At 38.3% G+C, this 17,563-nt stretch overlaps 1 protein-coding gene across 1 annotated transcript in view; it reads left to right on the forward strand.

Moving 5' to 3' along the window:
- Positions 1 to 267: 267 nt before the first annotated feature.
- The window catches only part of GABRA3 (gamma-aminobutyric acid (GABA) A receptor, alpha 3), a 152,009-nt gene continuing 134,713 nt past the window's right edge, over positions 268 to 17,563 (forward strand). The window contains exons 1-2 of the mRNA XM_006902449.1: positions 268 to 425; positions 17,170 to 17,291. Coding sequence (XP_006902511.1) covers positions 286 to 425; positions 17,170 to 17,291 — 262 coding nt within the window. The 5' untranslated portion in view covers positions 268 to 285. The remainder of the gene's footprint in view (positions 426 to 17,169; positions 17,292 to 17,563) is intronic.

The following is a 17,563-nucleotide window of genomic DNA, read 5'->3' on the forward strand; positions in this document are numbered from 1 at the left end:
GTTTGAATTCACCAGCTATTCCTTAGGAGAAAGATGGATAATCTGGATAATCTCCTCTCCTGTGATTTATAGCCTCTCATAAACCACTGGAAGGTTAGCTATTGGTTGATTCTGAGTCCATGGCAATGAGAGAAATTAGAAAATGGAAATTACTGTAATAGATTGAAAAAAATATTTTAAAATTATTTCTTTTTTTATCTCTCCCTCTTCCGTCCCTCTGTCTTCTCTATCTTTCCCTTTTCTCTCACCCTAAACCATGGATCTCACAGATTGGTGTCCAAGAAGATGATACTTACACAAATGAGTAGCTTCTACATACGCAGTTTTGGCCTTCTCTTCCTGATCAATAGTTTCCCAGAAACGACTGGTCAAGGTGAATCAAGACGACAAGAACCAGGCGACTTTGTAAAGCAAGATATTGGAGGGTAAGAACCATTGACTCTTGAACTAAAAAGGGCTGTGATCAATGTTTACTTTAGTCCAAAACCTCTGATTTTGTGAAAATGTGTGTGTGTGTGTGTGTGTGTGTGTATGAATGAACCTCTGATGAATTTAAGTCCTCTCATCCTGATGTTGAGTGATTATATTGTAATGGAAAAAGAACAGTTGATGCATACTCTTACCGTGGAAAGAGATCTCAACTCATTAGTTGACTTGAATCCCCTCTGTAACAATTTAAAAGCAGTCCTGTCCGTTTTTTGCCTCTTAATTGTCGATTTTCTCTTCTGTAAGTTCAGTTTGTGCCTTTCTATTGCATCTGACCCATTGGCATTTAAATGTGATCCGGAATCTCCTATGTTAGGGAAAACCCCCAAAACTACCCCCCCTTTCAGGTATCTCAATGTCTTTTCTCCCCTTCAGAATAATAATTCTTTTTTTATTTATTTGTTTATTTTTCCATTTTAAATTTTTATATGAACGAAAGTTTACAAAGCATTTTGAATTTCCCCCCCTCACCACTCATTTGTGTGTATTTTGTTCTATAATATTAATTAAAATACACATAATGTCTGAGGTACTTCTGTTTTCAACTTGTGGCTGCACCATTTTACATTCTCATTAGCAGTGTTCTTCAGCTCCAGCTCACTTCTCCAGCTGCTGCTATCTGACTTCCTACTGCGTGACTTTAAGGCGACTTCTACAATCAAGATCACTAGTGACTAGTGTTGACTCTATTGATCACAAGAACACTTGTCTTCTGTCCTTATATCATTCAATCTCTTTAATAACATGTATCAACATTCAAAATAATGAGTTCCTCCCTCTCACCTTAGTATTTTTCATTTATGACCTAAGGTACACATAAATATCTGCTTAGGTATGAAACATACATAAATATGTATAGTTTAAGAACAATTCTGTCTTTTCTTTCAAAGACATCACAGTTCTTTGAGACCTTACACTGTATTCTCTAGTAGCAGAGCCTGAGATGAGTATTTTCTCTTTTAGAATTTTTCTTTTATGTTGATTTGTATACAAAATTCATATACATTGTGTTTCACACTAACCCTCATTCACATTGTATTTCATACGATCTTTTCCATTCATTGTGTTTTCTAAAATTAATCATTGACTATGTCTTCCATCACACCATCTTTTCAGATTCTTGCTGGATCTTTTCCATTTCTTTACTGTACCCCTCCACCCACTAAATTGTGTAAGCCTGTGATTTCCCTGCTACCCATCCTCACCCTTCTACTCCCACCCCTTTCCTATTTGGACCCCATACATGTTTTACTAGTTATCCTTCTGGTTTTGCAATATTGGTCTTATGCAGTATTTGTCCTGATGAGATTGAGTCAGTTTACTCAGCATAATACTCTCCAGTCTCTCCCAAGTTAAGCAGTTCTGCATGAAACCATTTGTTCAAAAATTCTCATCTCCACAATTACTACATAACTTGAGAGGAGAATTTCTCTCAGGAGAAATCGATACAGAAGTAAGGGAATAGTAAGGAAGAAATAAAACAAAAATGTAATTTCCTTTGAAATTTGGCCTCAATCTGATCTTACAGGAAAATGTTGAGCGTGAATGGCACCCCAGGTTTGTCTCTTCTTGAGACAGGGCTCCAGGCTTTCGTATGCTGATCTGAATCAGGAAGGTTTACACTACCAAGCATGCCATAGCCCAATAAAGGGAATCTGGGCATGGTACCAAGAGAAATACTACATTTCATTTTTATATATCTATCACTATGCTTTCTGCGGTATTTCCCAATTATTTTTATTTGTTATAAAATATTTGTGTGGAAAATCTTTGCAGTACTAAGCATATGTTGTTGTTGTTTAATGCCGTCAAGTCGTAGACGACTCATAGTGACCCTATGAACGAACAGCCTGAGCACTGTTCGTACATAGAGTTTCCAGAGGCAAGCCATTTTGGAAGTGGATGCCGCTAAACATATTTAATAGTATTAATTGTGTATATTTTGTAGCATTAATTACTATCTCTCAAAAAACTCTCATGGCTGTTGAGTTGGAATCTTTGTTCATCCCCTAGGGGTTTCCTTTTATATATATGTTTTTTCTGTTTGAGGTAATGAATGAACTTCCCCAAATTATTTAAACCATTCACATGATAGTGTTTATACTTGCCACTTTCTCTTATTTTCCATTCCTAATTCCTATCCAGAGTCAGACCTCTACATCCACCTACTTGAGTATTTCAGCAGAATCTGTAAGCTGGATTTAGAAGAGGTCCTGGTACTAGGGACATTATAGCCAATGTTAGATGAATCTTAGCTGAAAGCAGAGAGTACCAGATGAATGTCTATCTGTGTTTCATTGACTATGCAAAGGCATTTGACTGTGTGGATCACAACAAACTGTGACTGACTCTGAGAAGAATGGGAATCCCAGAACACTTGATTGTGCTTATGCAAAATTTATATTCGGACCAGGAAGCAGTCATCAGAACAGAGCAAGGAAACACTGTATGGTTCAAAATCAGGAAACGTCTACACCAAGGATGCATCCATACTTTTCATTCTATATGTGGAACAGATCATCCAGGAGGCTGGGCTCTATGAGGAGTGTAGCATCAGAATTGGAGGAAGACTCATCAACAACCTGAGTTATGCAGATGACACAACCTTGCTTGCTGAAACTGAGGGAAGCCTGGAGCAGTTGTTACAAAAGGTCAAGGATTGCAGTTTTCAATATGGTTTGAAGCTCAACATAAATAAAATAAAAATTCTCACCACTGGGCCATTTGTCAGCATCATGATAGATGGCAAAGAGATTGAGATTGTTAACAGCTTCAGCTTGCTTGCCTTCACAGTCAGCTTTCTTGGTACCAGCAGCCAGGAAATAAAAAGATGAATTGCATTGGGAAAGTCTGCTGTTAGGGACCTCTCCAGAATACTGAAGAGCAACACTGCCAGTCTGGAGACTGAGGTGCACCTGATCTAGACCATGTCTTTGTAATTTCTTGCTATGCATCAGAGAGCTGGACAGTGACTAATGATGACAGAAGAAACATTGATGCCTTTGAGTTGTAGTGCTGGAGAAGAGTATTGAGTACACCATGGACTGCTGAGAGAAGAAACAGGTTCATCCTAGAGAAGGTAAAACCAGGGTACTCTTGGAGGCAAGGATTTTGAAGCTCCATCTGACATACTTTGAGCCTGTTACAAGGAGGGAGCAGTCCTTGAAGGAGGATGTCATGCTTGGAATGGTGGAGGGACAGCACAAGAGAGGAAGACCCTGGATGAGATAATTCACTCAGTGGCTAGGATAATGGGAGTAGGTGTGTCAGAGATAAGGAAATAGGCTCGAGATAGAGCAGGGTTCAGAGCTGTTGTCAAAGGTTTGCTATGAGTCAGAGTTGACTCAATGGCACATAACAACAACAACAACTTGAGTGTTTTACAAACTTCTTAAATCAGGCAAGTACAAAACTCATTTCAGTGTCTCTATTTCCATCCTTCACCCTAAAAACAAAACAACAAAAAACAAAACTAAAACTTCCTTCTGCTTTGTTTCCCCTGTGTTTGTGAAATGTGCTACCATGCACCTGGTTGCTCAAGCCAGAAACTTTTTGGTAATTTTCTACCCTTCACTTTCCATATTGATTCAATTACCAAGATCTGTCATTTTGCCTCCCACATATCCATTACTCATCTACTTACTTCTTCCAAATATCCCACTGTCACCCTAATTGAATCCAGTGGGGGATTTCCCCCTCCCTACTTGGACTACAGCCTTGAATTGGTCTTACTTTCTAAAATTTTGTTTCCATACAAGCTGATTTCCACTCTGTACCAAGAGCTTCTTCTATAATGCATGTTGAGTCATACTTATTCTGTTCCCTTTAATGATATCGTGTTGTTTCAAGAATAAGATCCAAATACCTTAACATTATTTTATAATGCACATTGTGACCTAGTCTATATCTAACTTGTAAGCCTTATTTCTTAGTTCTCCTGCCAACCAAATTCTGTGTTCTCTACTCAAGTAGATTTTCTTTTATATTTTAAAATCTAATGCCATCCAGTAGATACCATTACTAGAAATGACATCTTAGCCTTGAAATATTTCAGTATTACAGAGGGCATTTTATCCTTTGGTAATGCCTTTATTCTTTTTTCCATTTGGCTATTGTCTATATTCTTGGAAGCATGTACCTTGAAGTAGAACTTGCTCCTAATTATTTCAATTATTTCTGCAGAGTTGATTATCTTAATGTACTTCAAATCTGTCCATCATCTATCAGCATTTTCACAGTAATTGCTGAGGCTAAGGGCTACATACAGAACTGGGCTTATATGTCCTCAGACTCTTGGTACGTTGGACTCTTTTTTGTTCTTTCCTTCAAATTGATAAATAGACCAATTATGCTCGACTAAGCTCATGTGTCTTATTTCATTGGGCCATGTTCCAAAAAGATTCTAAATAAATGAACCTTGCACTTAAAATGTTAAAACTGTTTCTTTTTAACGCAAAGAATAAAGTTTCTAACAATGTGTATTTTGTTATAATCCCAAACAAAGATTTTGAACAGAATCGACCCCTTTTTCTTGGTGAATTAAAATAATCTTAAGAATATTTACTAAATATAAGGGAGCTCTGGTGGCCTAGTGGCAAGAAGCTGCACTGCAATCGCAGAGCTATGTGGTTCGAATCCACCAGATGCTCTGCTGGAGAAGGAGGGGCAATCTCCTCCTGTACCAGTCAGATCTGATTTGATAGTACACACAAAAAATAATGATATAAAATAAAAAATTTTTAAAAAGAATGTTTACTAAATCTATATATGTTTTATATAGTTGTATACCCATCTATGAACTTTGACAAATGATAGTTATCGAAAGGCTTCAGGCCTTTTGTTCATAGGGTCACTATGAGTCATTCTCAACTCAAAGACAATCAACAACAACAACATCAACAACCCATCTTTAGTTTCTGTTGTTAACTTCCTGAGGGTTTTTTTAGGAGTTTTTTTAGTTGAGATTTTGGTGTAAGTTTATAAACAATTTGGATTTCCATTCATTCATTGTTGCACATTTTCCTCCCTGCCCCCCACTTAGTTTGCTTTTTCTTTGGAAGAAAAATTCTTTCATTTTTATACAGTAACCACCCCCCCCCACACCACCACCACTTTACTATGAGGCTCTTATTCTGGACTCTTTAACAGGTATTAATTATATCTGTTGATTTAAAATTTCTTATCTCTGTGTACATAGAAAAACAAGCCTTTTAATCAATGATGTTAAAGAGCAGACCAAGAGATCCTGCAAAAAATATGATAGTATAGTGCTTGATGATTGAAAGTGTCTTGAATATAGAAACCTTTTTGTTTACTTTCCCTCAAGTTCAGTATAATTAATGCTTTTGAATGTTAAGATTACTCTATACTTGACTTTGAATAGTAGAGTGGTAGTAGATAGTATATTTGGTGGAAATAAAGGAACAAATATGATGGTAGTTTTGATATTTAGTCAAGCTACTGCTGCTTTTTCTTTGTTTTCAGACTTTCTTAATAATGTTTCTGCATGATAAAGAAATCGATCTTGTGCATATTTTATCTACCTCTGGTGATTTATTCAATTTCATTGGGTTGACTGCAACAGCAGCATCAACAGTCAATAATGGTTTATTGACCAGTATTTTATATTAATCCTGTGGTAGACACAATCGTTTTCAAAGTTCCATATGTATAAGCAAGGAAGTAAGATCCATATTTTGTAATTTTTAACTCTAGGAATGTTGTTTTTGTTGTTATGGTTCATCAAGTTGGGTACCACTCATAGTGACCCTATGGACAACAGATCTGAACCCTGTTCTATCTTGTGCCATCCCTATCATCGCTGAAATACGTAAAACCATTACTGAAGTCACGGTGTCAGTCCATCCTGTTGAGGGTCTTCCTCTCTCTCACTGACTCTCCACCCTTCCAAGCATGATGTCCTTTTCCAAGGAACAGCCCCTCTTAGCAGCACACCCAAAGTATGTGAGACAAAGCTTCACGATCCTTGCCTCTAAGGAGCACACTGGTTATCCTTTTTCCTGGACATATTTGTTTGTTCTTTTGGCAGTCCATGGCATGTTCAGTACTCTTCTCCAACACCACAGTTCAAAAGCATTGATTCTTCTTCAGTCATCCTTAATAGAAGGGCCTAAGAATCTGCATTTTATCAAATGTCCCAAATGGTTCTGATGTAAGGAGCCTTTGGACAATACTCTAAGAACATTCCCCTGCTTTCAAGAAACTAGGACTAGTTCGGGAGATGGGATTCTGGCGTTTTAGAATAGCAGGCATGAAGAAACCCATAGAGTGTGGATCCTACCTGATTCCTTACCTTTTACATGAAGTTACTGATGCCCAGAACATGACGCTATCTTACTCAAGATCATAAAGTAAATTAATAGAAGAGCCAGGTCTACCTAGAATATGATTCCTTTGATTCTCAGACTCATGTTCTTGACAAAATGGTATAGCAACAACTTCAGCTTCATGTGGTAAATTTCTTAGAGTCCCAAATTTTGGTCTAGTATTTTGACCATCTTGTCATGAAATGAAAACTGTATAAGTAAACAGTGTTAAATTCAACCACTATAAAATTGTCTAGGGTCATTATGGTCTAATACGAACAATTTCATAATGAATCAATCTGCAAAATAACAAGTGCCAAATAAATCCTTTATTTGTCTGATTATAAGTGATTGAGAGGATTCAAAGGGAAAAGAAATATGACAATGAAAATAAGATTACTTGAAGATAAGGAAACCACAAAGAGTGGCTGCAGCAGGAACCACACCACATAAGAGATTTTCTTGAGAGCTACAAAGACCTTTAGTGAAGGAAGTGGTGAGCCTGAGATTTCAGTGAGAAAGGGAGTCAAACAGCTCAATATTACCCCTCTTCACCCTTCTTTCTCCGAATGGAAAGAGACCAATAGTTGTAACTTAGAGGTTCACTCACAAGCTCTTAAGACTGCGGACACTATTCACCAAAGTAAGATACAGAAGACTGTCGTAAAGACAATGTAATACTAGATGACCTACATGTCCCCCAAGACTATGATCTCTCGCCCTCATGCCCAGTATCTCCGTCCTGGGAGGTATTTATTTTAGTTAGGAATTGTCATTATTGTACCTCTGGGCATTCTACTATACACATGGATATATTTGTAGCCTGGACAGATATATGTCTGTAGAAACATATATTGTCAATCTTAAAATACTCATGGATGCACTCCTTTGTGCCCTCCCACCCCTGCTCTTTTGACACAAAAAGCCATGTATCCACTCACATGCTGTTGTTTGTTATTACTGTTCTTGCAGGATTGTATATGTTCTTATCCCTGTGACTTTCCCTTCTTTTGTGTTAGAATTAATTTCCAGCTGCAGACAGTATTACAGATGGTTCTTTTTTAAATAAGATTTTTAGTTTATACTGATTTGCTTGCAAAGTTAGTATACATTGTTTTTCACACTGGATTTTTCCATTTCCTTTACCTCTGGAGGACAACCACCTGGCCAACTGACTGGAAGAGACCTATATTTGTTCCCATTCCAAAGAAAGGTGATTCAACAGAGTGTGATAATTATCAAACAATATCAATAATATCACATGCAAGTGAGATTCTGCTGAAGATTATCCAAAAACAACTGGAACAGCACATCAACAGAGAACTGCCAGAAGTCCAGGCTGGGTTAAGAAGGGGATGTGGTACTAGAGATATTGTAGCTAATGTTAGATGGATCTTGGCTAAAAGCAGGGAATACCAGAGGAATTTCTGTGTTTCATTGATTATGCAAAGACATTTGACTTTGTGGATCACATCAAACTGTGGCTGACTCTGAGAAGAATGGGAATCCCAGAACACTTGATCGTGCTTATGCACAACCTATACTTGGACCAGAAGACAGTAGTCAGAACAGAGCAAGGAAACACAGCATGGTTCAAAATTGGTAAGTGTGTATGCCAGGGATGTGTCCTATCTCCATACCTTTTGAATCTATATGCAGAACAGATTATATGGGAGGTTGGGCTCTATAAGAAGAAATGTGACATCAGGATTGGAGATCAATGATCTGTGTTATGCAGATGACATAACCATGCTTGCTGAACCTGAGGAAGACCTGAAGCACTTGCTGCAGAAGGCCAAGGACTGCAGCCTTCAATATGGATTGAAGTTCAACATCAAGAAAACAAAGATTCTCACCGCTGGGCCGATTGGCAGCATCACGACAGATGGTGAAGAGATTGAAACTGTTAACAGCTTCAGCTTGCTTGGCTCCACAATCAACACTCTTAGTCCCAACAGCCAGGAAATCAAAAGAAACATTGGGAAAGTCTGCTGTCAGGAACTTCTTCAGAGTAATGAAGAGCAATGATTTCAGTCTGGAGACTAAGGTCCAACTGATCCAGTCCATAATCTTTGCAACTACCTGCTATGCATAAGAGAGCTGGACAATGACTAAGGATTATAGAAGAATTCATGCCTTTGAGTTGTGGTGCTGGAGTATTGAATATCCCATGGACTTCTAAGAGAATGAACAGGTTTGTCCTGGAGAGGGTGAAGCCAGGCTGCTCCTTGGAGGCAAGGATTCAGAAGCTTTGTCTGACATACTTTGGACATGTTGCAAGCAGGGACCAGTCCTTGGAGAGAGACTTCATGCTTGGAAGTGTGGAGGGACAACACAGGAGAGGAAGACCCTAGATGAAATGGATTTATTCAGTGAGTGAGGTAATGGGATAGGTGTGTCAGAGACAATAAGATTGGCACAGGATAGAGCACGATTTAGGGCTGTTGTACTTAGGGTTGCTGTAACAGGTGACTTAACAACACATAACAATAATAACAACAACAACAATAACAATTCTTCCCTCTACCCATCAAATTGTGAGACCTTCTCCCCTCTGCTCCTACCCTCCCCATCTTAGATCCTCATATACATTCTTATACAATATTTATCCTTATGGTACTGAGTTAGTTCACTTAGCTTAATGCCCTCCAGTCCCTCCCAAGTTAAGTAGTGATTTTCAAAATCATTGTTCCTGTGTGCTACATTGTATTCCATTGTGTGAATCTACCATAATTTACAGATGGTTCTTAATCTGACCTCTGGGTATCCACTTCACACACACACACACACACAATGTTGCTGAAAGGCTTCTTGTTGGTGGTGCTATGATTGTTAGCATTCAGGTAAAACATGAGAAATCTAGACTATGCAGCTTTACTTGGAAAGCTAGTCACTCTTTATGGTCTAATAGGAGCTATTTCTTCTTTATGACATAGCTTCAAAGGAAGAATGTGCCTTTAATTCTTTGCAAATGTTTGGAAAATGTTCTGTTTTAATTCTGGGGTATTTCTACTTATCTTCCCATATTGACTCATCTCTTCAATCCCTTGGTAGTTTATCATTCACAGCATATATGAGTCAGATCTTCCTGTACGTGCCTGTGAAGCAATACATTCTAGTTACTAAAAAGTCATGAAGAACTGGATTTGTATTTGTAACACAATAAATAAAATGAGTGTGGGAATGTGGGGGTACATATTGGGTGGAGGCACATAACAAGTGTGTGCACACAACATCTCCAGTTTCATTGCCAAGCTATACGAGCTATTTTGAAAAGAACAGCCATCTTTTTTAGGTAGCTTGGACATATTGTAGCCAGAATTCAGGCTTCTTTTTTAACTCTTCAAGCAGTGTCTGTAAAGACATTAGAGTGTCTATTATTGAGTTCCAGGTGTTTCTTGTCTCTTCTTAGTATATAACTGACTTCCCTAGTGCTGAAGATTTAGTTTCATCTTTCTACTTAAGAAATTTTAAAATTAAAATTAAAACATGGAAGGTATTGGTAAATGGTGAATGAGATGATTTTACTGTGATTTTTGGTCAGAGAGGTGAGTAGTGGAATTTGTAACTGAAAAAGTACATTGAGAACAGATTGTAAAAGATCCTGAATGTCGGACAAAGGAGTTGAATTTTCTTTGAAAAGCCATAAAAAGTTGTGGAACGTTTGTGAGTAGTATAGAAACCTGACTTGCACTGTTAACTGGCATTATCTCCCCCTACCCTCTTTAATAAACTGTTCTCTTCCAGAGTGTAAGACAGTGTTAGGAAAACACCATCTCTGTGATGGTGAACCCTGGGGTATAATCTGTAGGGAGCACAGCTTCCTACACACTAAGGCCCCACAGCTGTGGCTGTTCAAATCCAGCAGTAGCTCTACAGGAGAAAGGTGAGCGTCAGAAATGTATTGGAAGGTCAGCTATAAGTCACTTCAGGCTCCATGGCAATGACTTTGGGTGTTGTTGATGATATTCTGGACTGAATCCCCAGTGAGTCAGTAAGTTTAACTTTGCTGCATATTCTAAAAGTGCATGTCTCTCCAAGGTTGCGCACTGCTTTTCAGTAAAGTAGAGACACTGAAAGAATATCCTCTCTCAGATCGATGTTGACCTTTCCCATTTCTACAGCAATTTTGAAATTATTGTCTTGTTTACATTCTTTTTTCCAAAACTTTCTTCAGTATTGTTGTCCTCAGTTTAAACATATAGAAATAGGTCACATGATCAGTTCCTGGGACAATTAGACTAAAACTCTGGCTATTTGACTTCGGTCCTCATCCTTGTCATTATTTTCATGTATTAATGTTGAACTGTTACTATCATGTTTAATCTGATTTGTAAGGAAATATATGAGGCACATTAAAACTTGGTTAATGTGTCAATGTCATCAAGTTAATAAGCATGTATCTTTAATGTTTTATGTGTCCCATTTTTAAAATGACTTGTACTTACTCCTCCTTTGTTTGAGCACCAAAAACAGTTTCTTTAACTTGTTGAGATTCAGATACTGAAGAATTCTTTTTGGGAGTTCGAGACGAACTATCTTCCAGAAGTGTATAAAATGATTTCATGTACATCAAAATATGAAAAAACAATCATAAGCAAATCAGAAACCTATTAAAAATCCATCTTGGAGTTTAGCATTGACTGTAACTTGAGAAGCTTCAAAGTTATTAGTGGAAAAATGCTGCTATTATATCATGGAAGTTAGAATTTCAGTACAAGAGGCAGCTCAGTGTTTTGCATTTATATTTTATGATTCTGGATCATTAGCTATCAGAATAATTAAGATTATATTTGCTGTTGGGAACTAGGCAAGGATGCCCATCATCACCTCTCCTATTCAGTATTGTATTGGAAGTCTTAGCAAGAACAATAAGACAAGAAAATGGAATAAGAGGTATGCAAACTGACCAAGAGGAGGTAAAATTATCTTTATATGCAGAAGATTCGATAGTCTACTTAGAAAACCCAAAAGATTCAATGAGAAAACTACTGGACATCATAGTCAACCCAGCAAAATAGCAGGATACAAGATCAACATAAAAAAAAATCAGTTGCAGTTCTTTACAGTGACAAAGAATACAGAAACGGAGCTAAGAAAAAGAATACCCATTACAATAGCTAACCACAAGATTAAATATTTGAGAGCAAGTCTAATTAGAGACACAAAAGATCTATTAAAAAATGCAAAACATAAAATAATAATTTAAAAAAAAGTTTAAAAAACTCAAATCCACCAGATGCTCTGCTGGAGAAGGAGGAACAATCTCCTCCTGTACCAGTCAGATCTGATTTGACGGTATACACACACACACACACACACACACACACACACACAAAATAATAATTTTTTTTAAAAAAGTTTAAAAAAAAAGCAAAACATTACTACAAGAAACAAAAAGAGACCTGGAGAAATGGGAGAATATACCATGCTGATGGAAGTTGTTGTAGTTGTTATGTGCCATCAAGTCACTTGCGACTCATAGTGACTCTATGTACAACAGCCCTAAACTCTATTATATCTTGAGCAACTTCATTGTCTCTGACACACCTACTCCCATTACCCTAGTCACTGAGTCAGTCCATCTCAGCCAGGATCTTCCTCTCTTGCACTTTCTCTCCATTTTTCCAAGCATGATGTCCTTCTCCAAGGACTGGTCCCTCCTTGCAACATGCCCAGATTATGTCCGACAGAGCTTCAAAGTCCTTGCCTCCAAGGAGCAGCCTGTTTTCACCCTCTCCAGGATGAAACTTTTGTTCTCTTAGCAGTTCATGGTATATTCAGTACTCTTCTCCGGCACCACAGGTCAAAGGCATCAATTCTTCTACAAACCTTAGTTATTGTCCAGCTCTCTGATGCATAGCAAGTAATTGCGAAGACTATGGACTGGATCTTAGTATCCAGACTGAAATCATTGCTCTTCATTACTCTGGAGTAGTCCCTAACAGCAGACTTTCCCAATGCAATTTGTCTTTTGATTTCCTGGCTGTTGTTACCAAGAGTGTTTATTGTGGAGCTAAGCAAGCTGAAGCTGTTAACAGTTTCAATCTCTTCACCATCTATCATGATGCTGCCAGTCAGCCCAGTGGTGAGAATCTTTGTTTTCTTGATGCTGAACTTCAATTCATACTGAAGGCTGTAGTCCTTGACCTTCTGCAGCAAGTGCTTCAGGTCCTCCTCAGGTTCAGCAAGCAGGGTTGTGTCATCTGCATAACACAGATTGTTGATGAGTCTTCCTCCAATCCGGATGCCACATTTCTCCTCATAGAGCCCAGCCTCCCAGATAATGTATTCAGCATATAGATTGAAAATGTATGGAGATACGACACATCCTTAACGCACATCCTTCCCAATTTTGAACCATGCTGTGTTTCCTTGCTCTGTTCTGACGGCTGCCTCCAGGTCCAAGTAAATTCCTTAGTAAATCTACCTAGAGTAAACAATCTCTGAGGCATTTTATACTTCAACTTTGACTCTATGAGGATTCTCCTTTCGCTCTCCTCTCAGTTATGTAAGAAATGTTTGGGTTTTTTTTTTTTTTCATTCAACTCATGGACCTAATTCCCAGAAATGTAATTAAGCCAATCAGAGTCAAGAATCCTCGTATTGACAGTTAAAGAATAATGAGAAAGAAGTTTGTATAAAAGTAGTTGAACTGCCACACTCTCCCTTTCCATAGCTCCCACATATTTATGACTTGAGCCAAGGATGAGACTGTCACCTGACAGAGTGCCTGTTATTTCTATCTTTGGGATACAGATAGGCCTCAGAGATATTAGGAGTTCATTTTCAGACCACAACAACAAAATGAATGTTGGGAAAAAAAGAATTGAATCACTTGAATGATTTGGTTTCTTAGTGCATTTAAAAGTTGTTTTCACTCTCTACTATAGTCTATTAAGTTTACAATAGCATTATAAAAATTTTTGAAACATTGTAAAAATGCCCAAAATCTGGCACAGAAACATGAAATGAATGTATGATGTTGGGAAAATTTCACCAACAGACCTTCAACTTGTAAGTGGCACTATCTGCACAGGACAGTCAAGTGCGGTGTAGTAGGCTGAGGTGTGCCTGCCTGTACTGAAGGCAGTATGTTAGTGCTAAACTGCGAAGGGCTTCTCTTCCCCCTTCTCAAGTGGGCATTTTTGTCACTTGGAGTAATTTATCTCATTTCAACTCCTCCCCCCTCTTCAAGTCACAATCAATTTTATTTTTTAAAATAAAGCTTTTACTTTATACTGGTTTACTTAATAAGTTTGTGTAGATCATTCCTACTCTTGACAGAGTTCCCATGCTTCTCTGACTGAAACTTTCTTTCCTTACGGCTTTTGGCCGAAGGCAGTGCCAAAGTTTCTTTGTCAATATTAGCCTTTGAACAAGACACTCTTTTATATAAAATATTTGTGTTAGTTGTTGTTAGGTGGCATCGAGTTGACTCGTGGTGAGCCTGTGAACAACAGCTCCGCACCCTGCGCCGTCCCGTGCCGTCCTCTCCACCTCTGACACACTCAAGCCCATTGCTGCAGTCACTGTGTCAGTCCACCTGGTGGAGGGTCTCCATCTTCTTCACCGACCCTCCACCTTTCCAAGCATGATGTCTCTCTCTGAGGAATAACTTCTCCTAGAAACATACTCTCCTAATAAAATACAGGTTAGAAAAAGAGAAAACAAACTTTGAACACTGGTGGACAATATCCTCCGATGCAATTTACTGCCTCTGAAAACCCACTGCAGGTCAGCTGTGAGACGGTTCTGACTTGATGGCACACCTCAACAGATGTTAGGCATTAAGCCTGGAAATTTTAGTATATTGTACCCCTCAATATTAATGCAGTGCGTCTATGACATTATTTCAATTTTACTGATTATAAAGCCATTACTCAAAGTGTTACCTGATTTGCTTAAGGTCACACAATTAATAGATTGAAAAACATATTTCCAGACTCTTCCAGACTCTTCAAGTTAGGTCCCTTTTACTTCCATGTGTGTGTCCATTTTGTCATTAGAGTCTCTCATTTGTTCTGTAAATGAAGCAGGGGAAAGATTATTAGCTTTGTTTAATTTTGGATATATAAAAAACATTCTATAACAATATCTAGAATAGTAATAGGGACATAGTTGGTGCTCAATAAATACTAACTTATTGATTAAGTGAATGAAGTTCTTCTTGTTAGGTGCTGTTCAGTCGACCCTGACCTATGATAAGCACATCTGTACCCTGCCCTATCTTGAGCCATATTCAGCCTGTCTAATATGCTTGTTCCTATTGTTACAATAACTGTGTCAATCCAGCTCACTGAGGGTCTCCTCCTCTTTCCCTGACTTTCCACCTTTCCTGGCATGTTGTCTTCTTGCATGCTCAAGGTATGTGAGACGAATGGAATTAAGATAATGAATTAAGGAAACAGGGTTCAGAAGAATTTGTTCCAGACTACTAGCTGAAGAGTTACAGTTTAGAATGAGAACTGTTCAATTACAATGCTTTTACTACTCTATTGGTGAAAGCAGAGAATTCCAGAAGAAGGCCTATTTGTGTATTACTGACTATGCAAAGGCAATTGACTATGTGGATCATAACAAATTTTGGCTAACACTGAGAAGAATGGGAATCCAATATCACTTAATTGTGCTCATATGAAACTTATACCTAGACCAAGAAGCTGTTGTTTGAACAAGCAAGGAAACATTGTGTGGTATAAAAATCAGGAAAGGTATACATCAGGGCCATATAGTTTCTCCTTATATATTCAATCTATACACTGAGCAAATAATTTGAGAAGCTGGACTATATGAAGATAAATGTGTCATCAGGCTAGAAGGAACTCGCCAACAACCTGCACTATGCAGATGCCACAGTCTTGTTTGATGAAAGTGAAGAGGACTTGAAACAGTTAGTACGGAGGATGGAAGACTACAGCCTTCAATATGGATTGCATCTCAACATCAAGAAGACAAAAATACTCACCCTCACCACAGGGATAGTAGGCAACATCATGCTATATGGAGAAAAGATTGAAATAGTTAATGGTTTCAACTTTCTTGGATCCATAATCAACACCCTTGATACCAGCAGTCAGGGGATCAGGAGATGTATTGTACTAGGAAAGTCTGTAGCTAGGGACCTCTACAAATTATTGAGGAGTAATGATATCAGTTTGTAGACTAAGGTGTGTCTGATACAGGCCATGGTCTTTTCAGTCACTTGCTGGGTATCTGAGAGCTGTACAATGAACAAGGTTGACTGAGGAAGAACTGATGCCTTTGAGTTGTAGTGTTGGAGAAGAGCACTGAGTATCCCACGGAAACAGGGGCTTGCTTGGGGAAAGAGCAGCCAGAGCACACCTTAGAGGTAAGGGTGACTCATGGGCATGTTGCTAGGAAAGGCTATTCATTTGAAAGGAGTATCATTCTTGGAAGGGTAGAGGAAGACCTTCAGTTAACTGGATTGACACAGTGACTGCAACAATGGCCTTGAGTGTATCAGAGATTGAGGATGGTGCGGGACAGGTCAGGGTGCAGCTCTGTCCTTTGTAGGGTCCCTGTGAATTGTACTCATAGCCATAGAGATAGTATTACTGTTAGGTTGCCTTATCTCCACAGGATGATAGTGAGAGTAGATTAGATGCAGTTCAAGGATCTATCTGATTATACTGTTCTGTGAGTCTGTGAATCTCTGAAGTAGAAGACAGATGAATTTTCAGTAATATTTTTTCTTTTTAAAAGTTACTTTTTATTGTCATTTGAATTTACAGAGCAAATTGATTTTCTGTTCAGTGATTTGTACACATTATGTTTCGTGGCATTGATAGCACTCTTCCCATGTTACCCCTCTCTTTTCCATTGTCTGTCCTTTGTCCTTATTCCTTCCTGTCTGCAGAGCTTCATACCTGGGCAAATGTTACCCAAATGATCGTTCATGGTTGATTGTCCTGAGGAATGTCTTTCTCCTTGATGTTATCGTCATCTTAGAATCTTGCCAATTTCAGCTCATAACAGTTCTGTGTGATGGAGTTTTTAAAGAACCATTCACTCTTGTAACAAAATTTGATGACTGTCAACTATTTATTAGGTATGATGTCCAGAAAATTCTGTCAAGAGTTTGTCTTGTGTTTCTCTACTGCTAGGATGGGACAGAAACATATGATGAATAAGTGAAAATAAAGCTCATGCCAATACTAGAGTATGAACTCGAATATATGGACCACTCAGGCTGCCATCATAACAGATAGAAAGTGCTTACTGGGTTCCTTGAGTCCCTCACCCATGGACTGAAATGTCCTCGAATGACAATGTTTAGACATGATTGTTTCCCACGAAGTTACTGTTTTCTTCTCTTTTCCCTGTACGTTCGCAGACTCTCTCCTAAGCATGCCCCAGATATTCCTGATGACAGCACTGACAACATCACTATCTTTACGAGAATCTTAGATCGGCTTCTAGATGGCTACGATAACCGGCTGCGACCTGGACTTGGAGGTCAGTTATTACTTTAAAATCATTTACTTGGACATCGCCATCAAGCATGTTTCATAAAATGCCCTTAGTGGTTTGTTGATCAATGAGTTTAGTATAAAGCTAAATTTCTTACCCAGTTCTTTATTTTAGAGGGTGATCATTTTGGTTTGCTTTGGAAAAGTTCTGAATTCACTTCTACATATAAAATCACCTCTCTTAGTCAAATGTCAACTCTTGCAACGCTATTGTGGTGTCTGGGACAAGCATAAGTATTATCCCTAAATGAGTGAGCA

Source organism: Elephantulus edwardii, unplaced genomic scaffold (assembly GCF_000299155.1).
Source record: "Elephantulus edwardii isolate Elephantulus edwardi_28Jun2011 unplaced genomic scaffold, EleEdw1.0 scaffold00415, whole genome shotgun sequence".
Classification (NCBI taxonomy): Eukaryota; Metazoa; Chordata; class Mammalia; order Macroscelidea; family Macroscelididae; genus Elephantulus; species Elephantulus edwardii.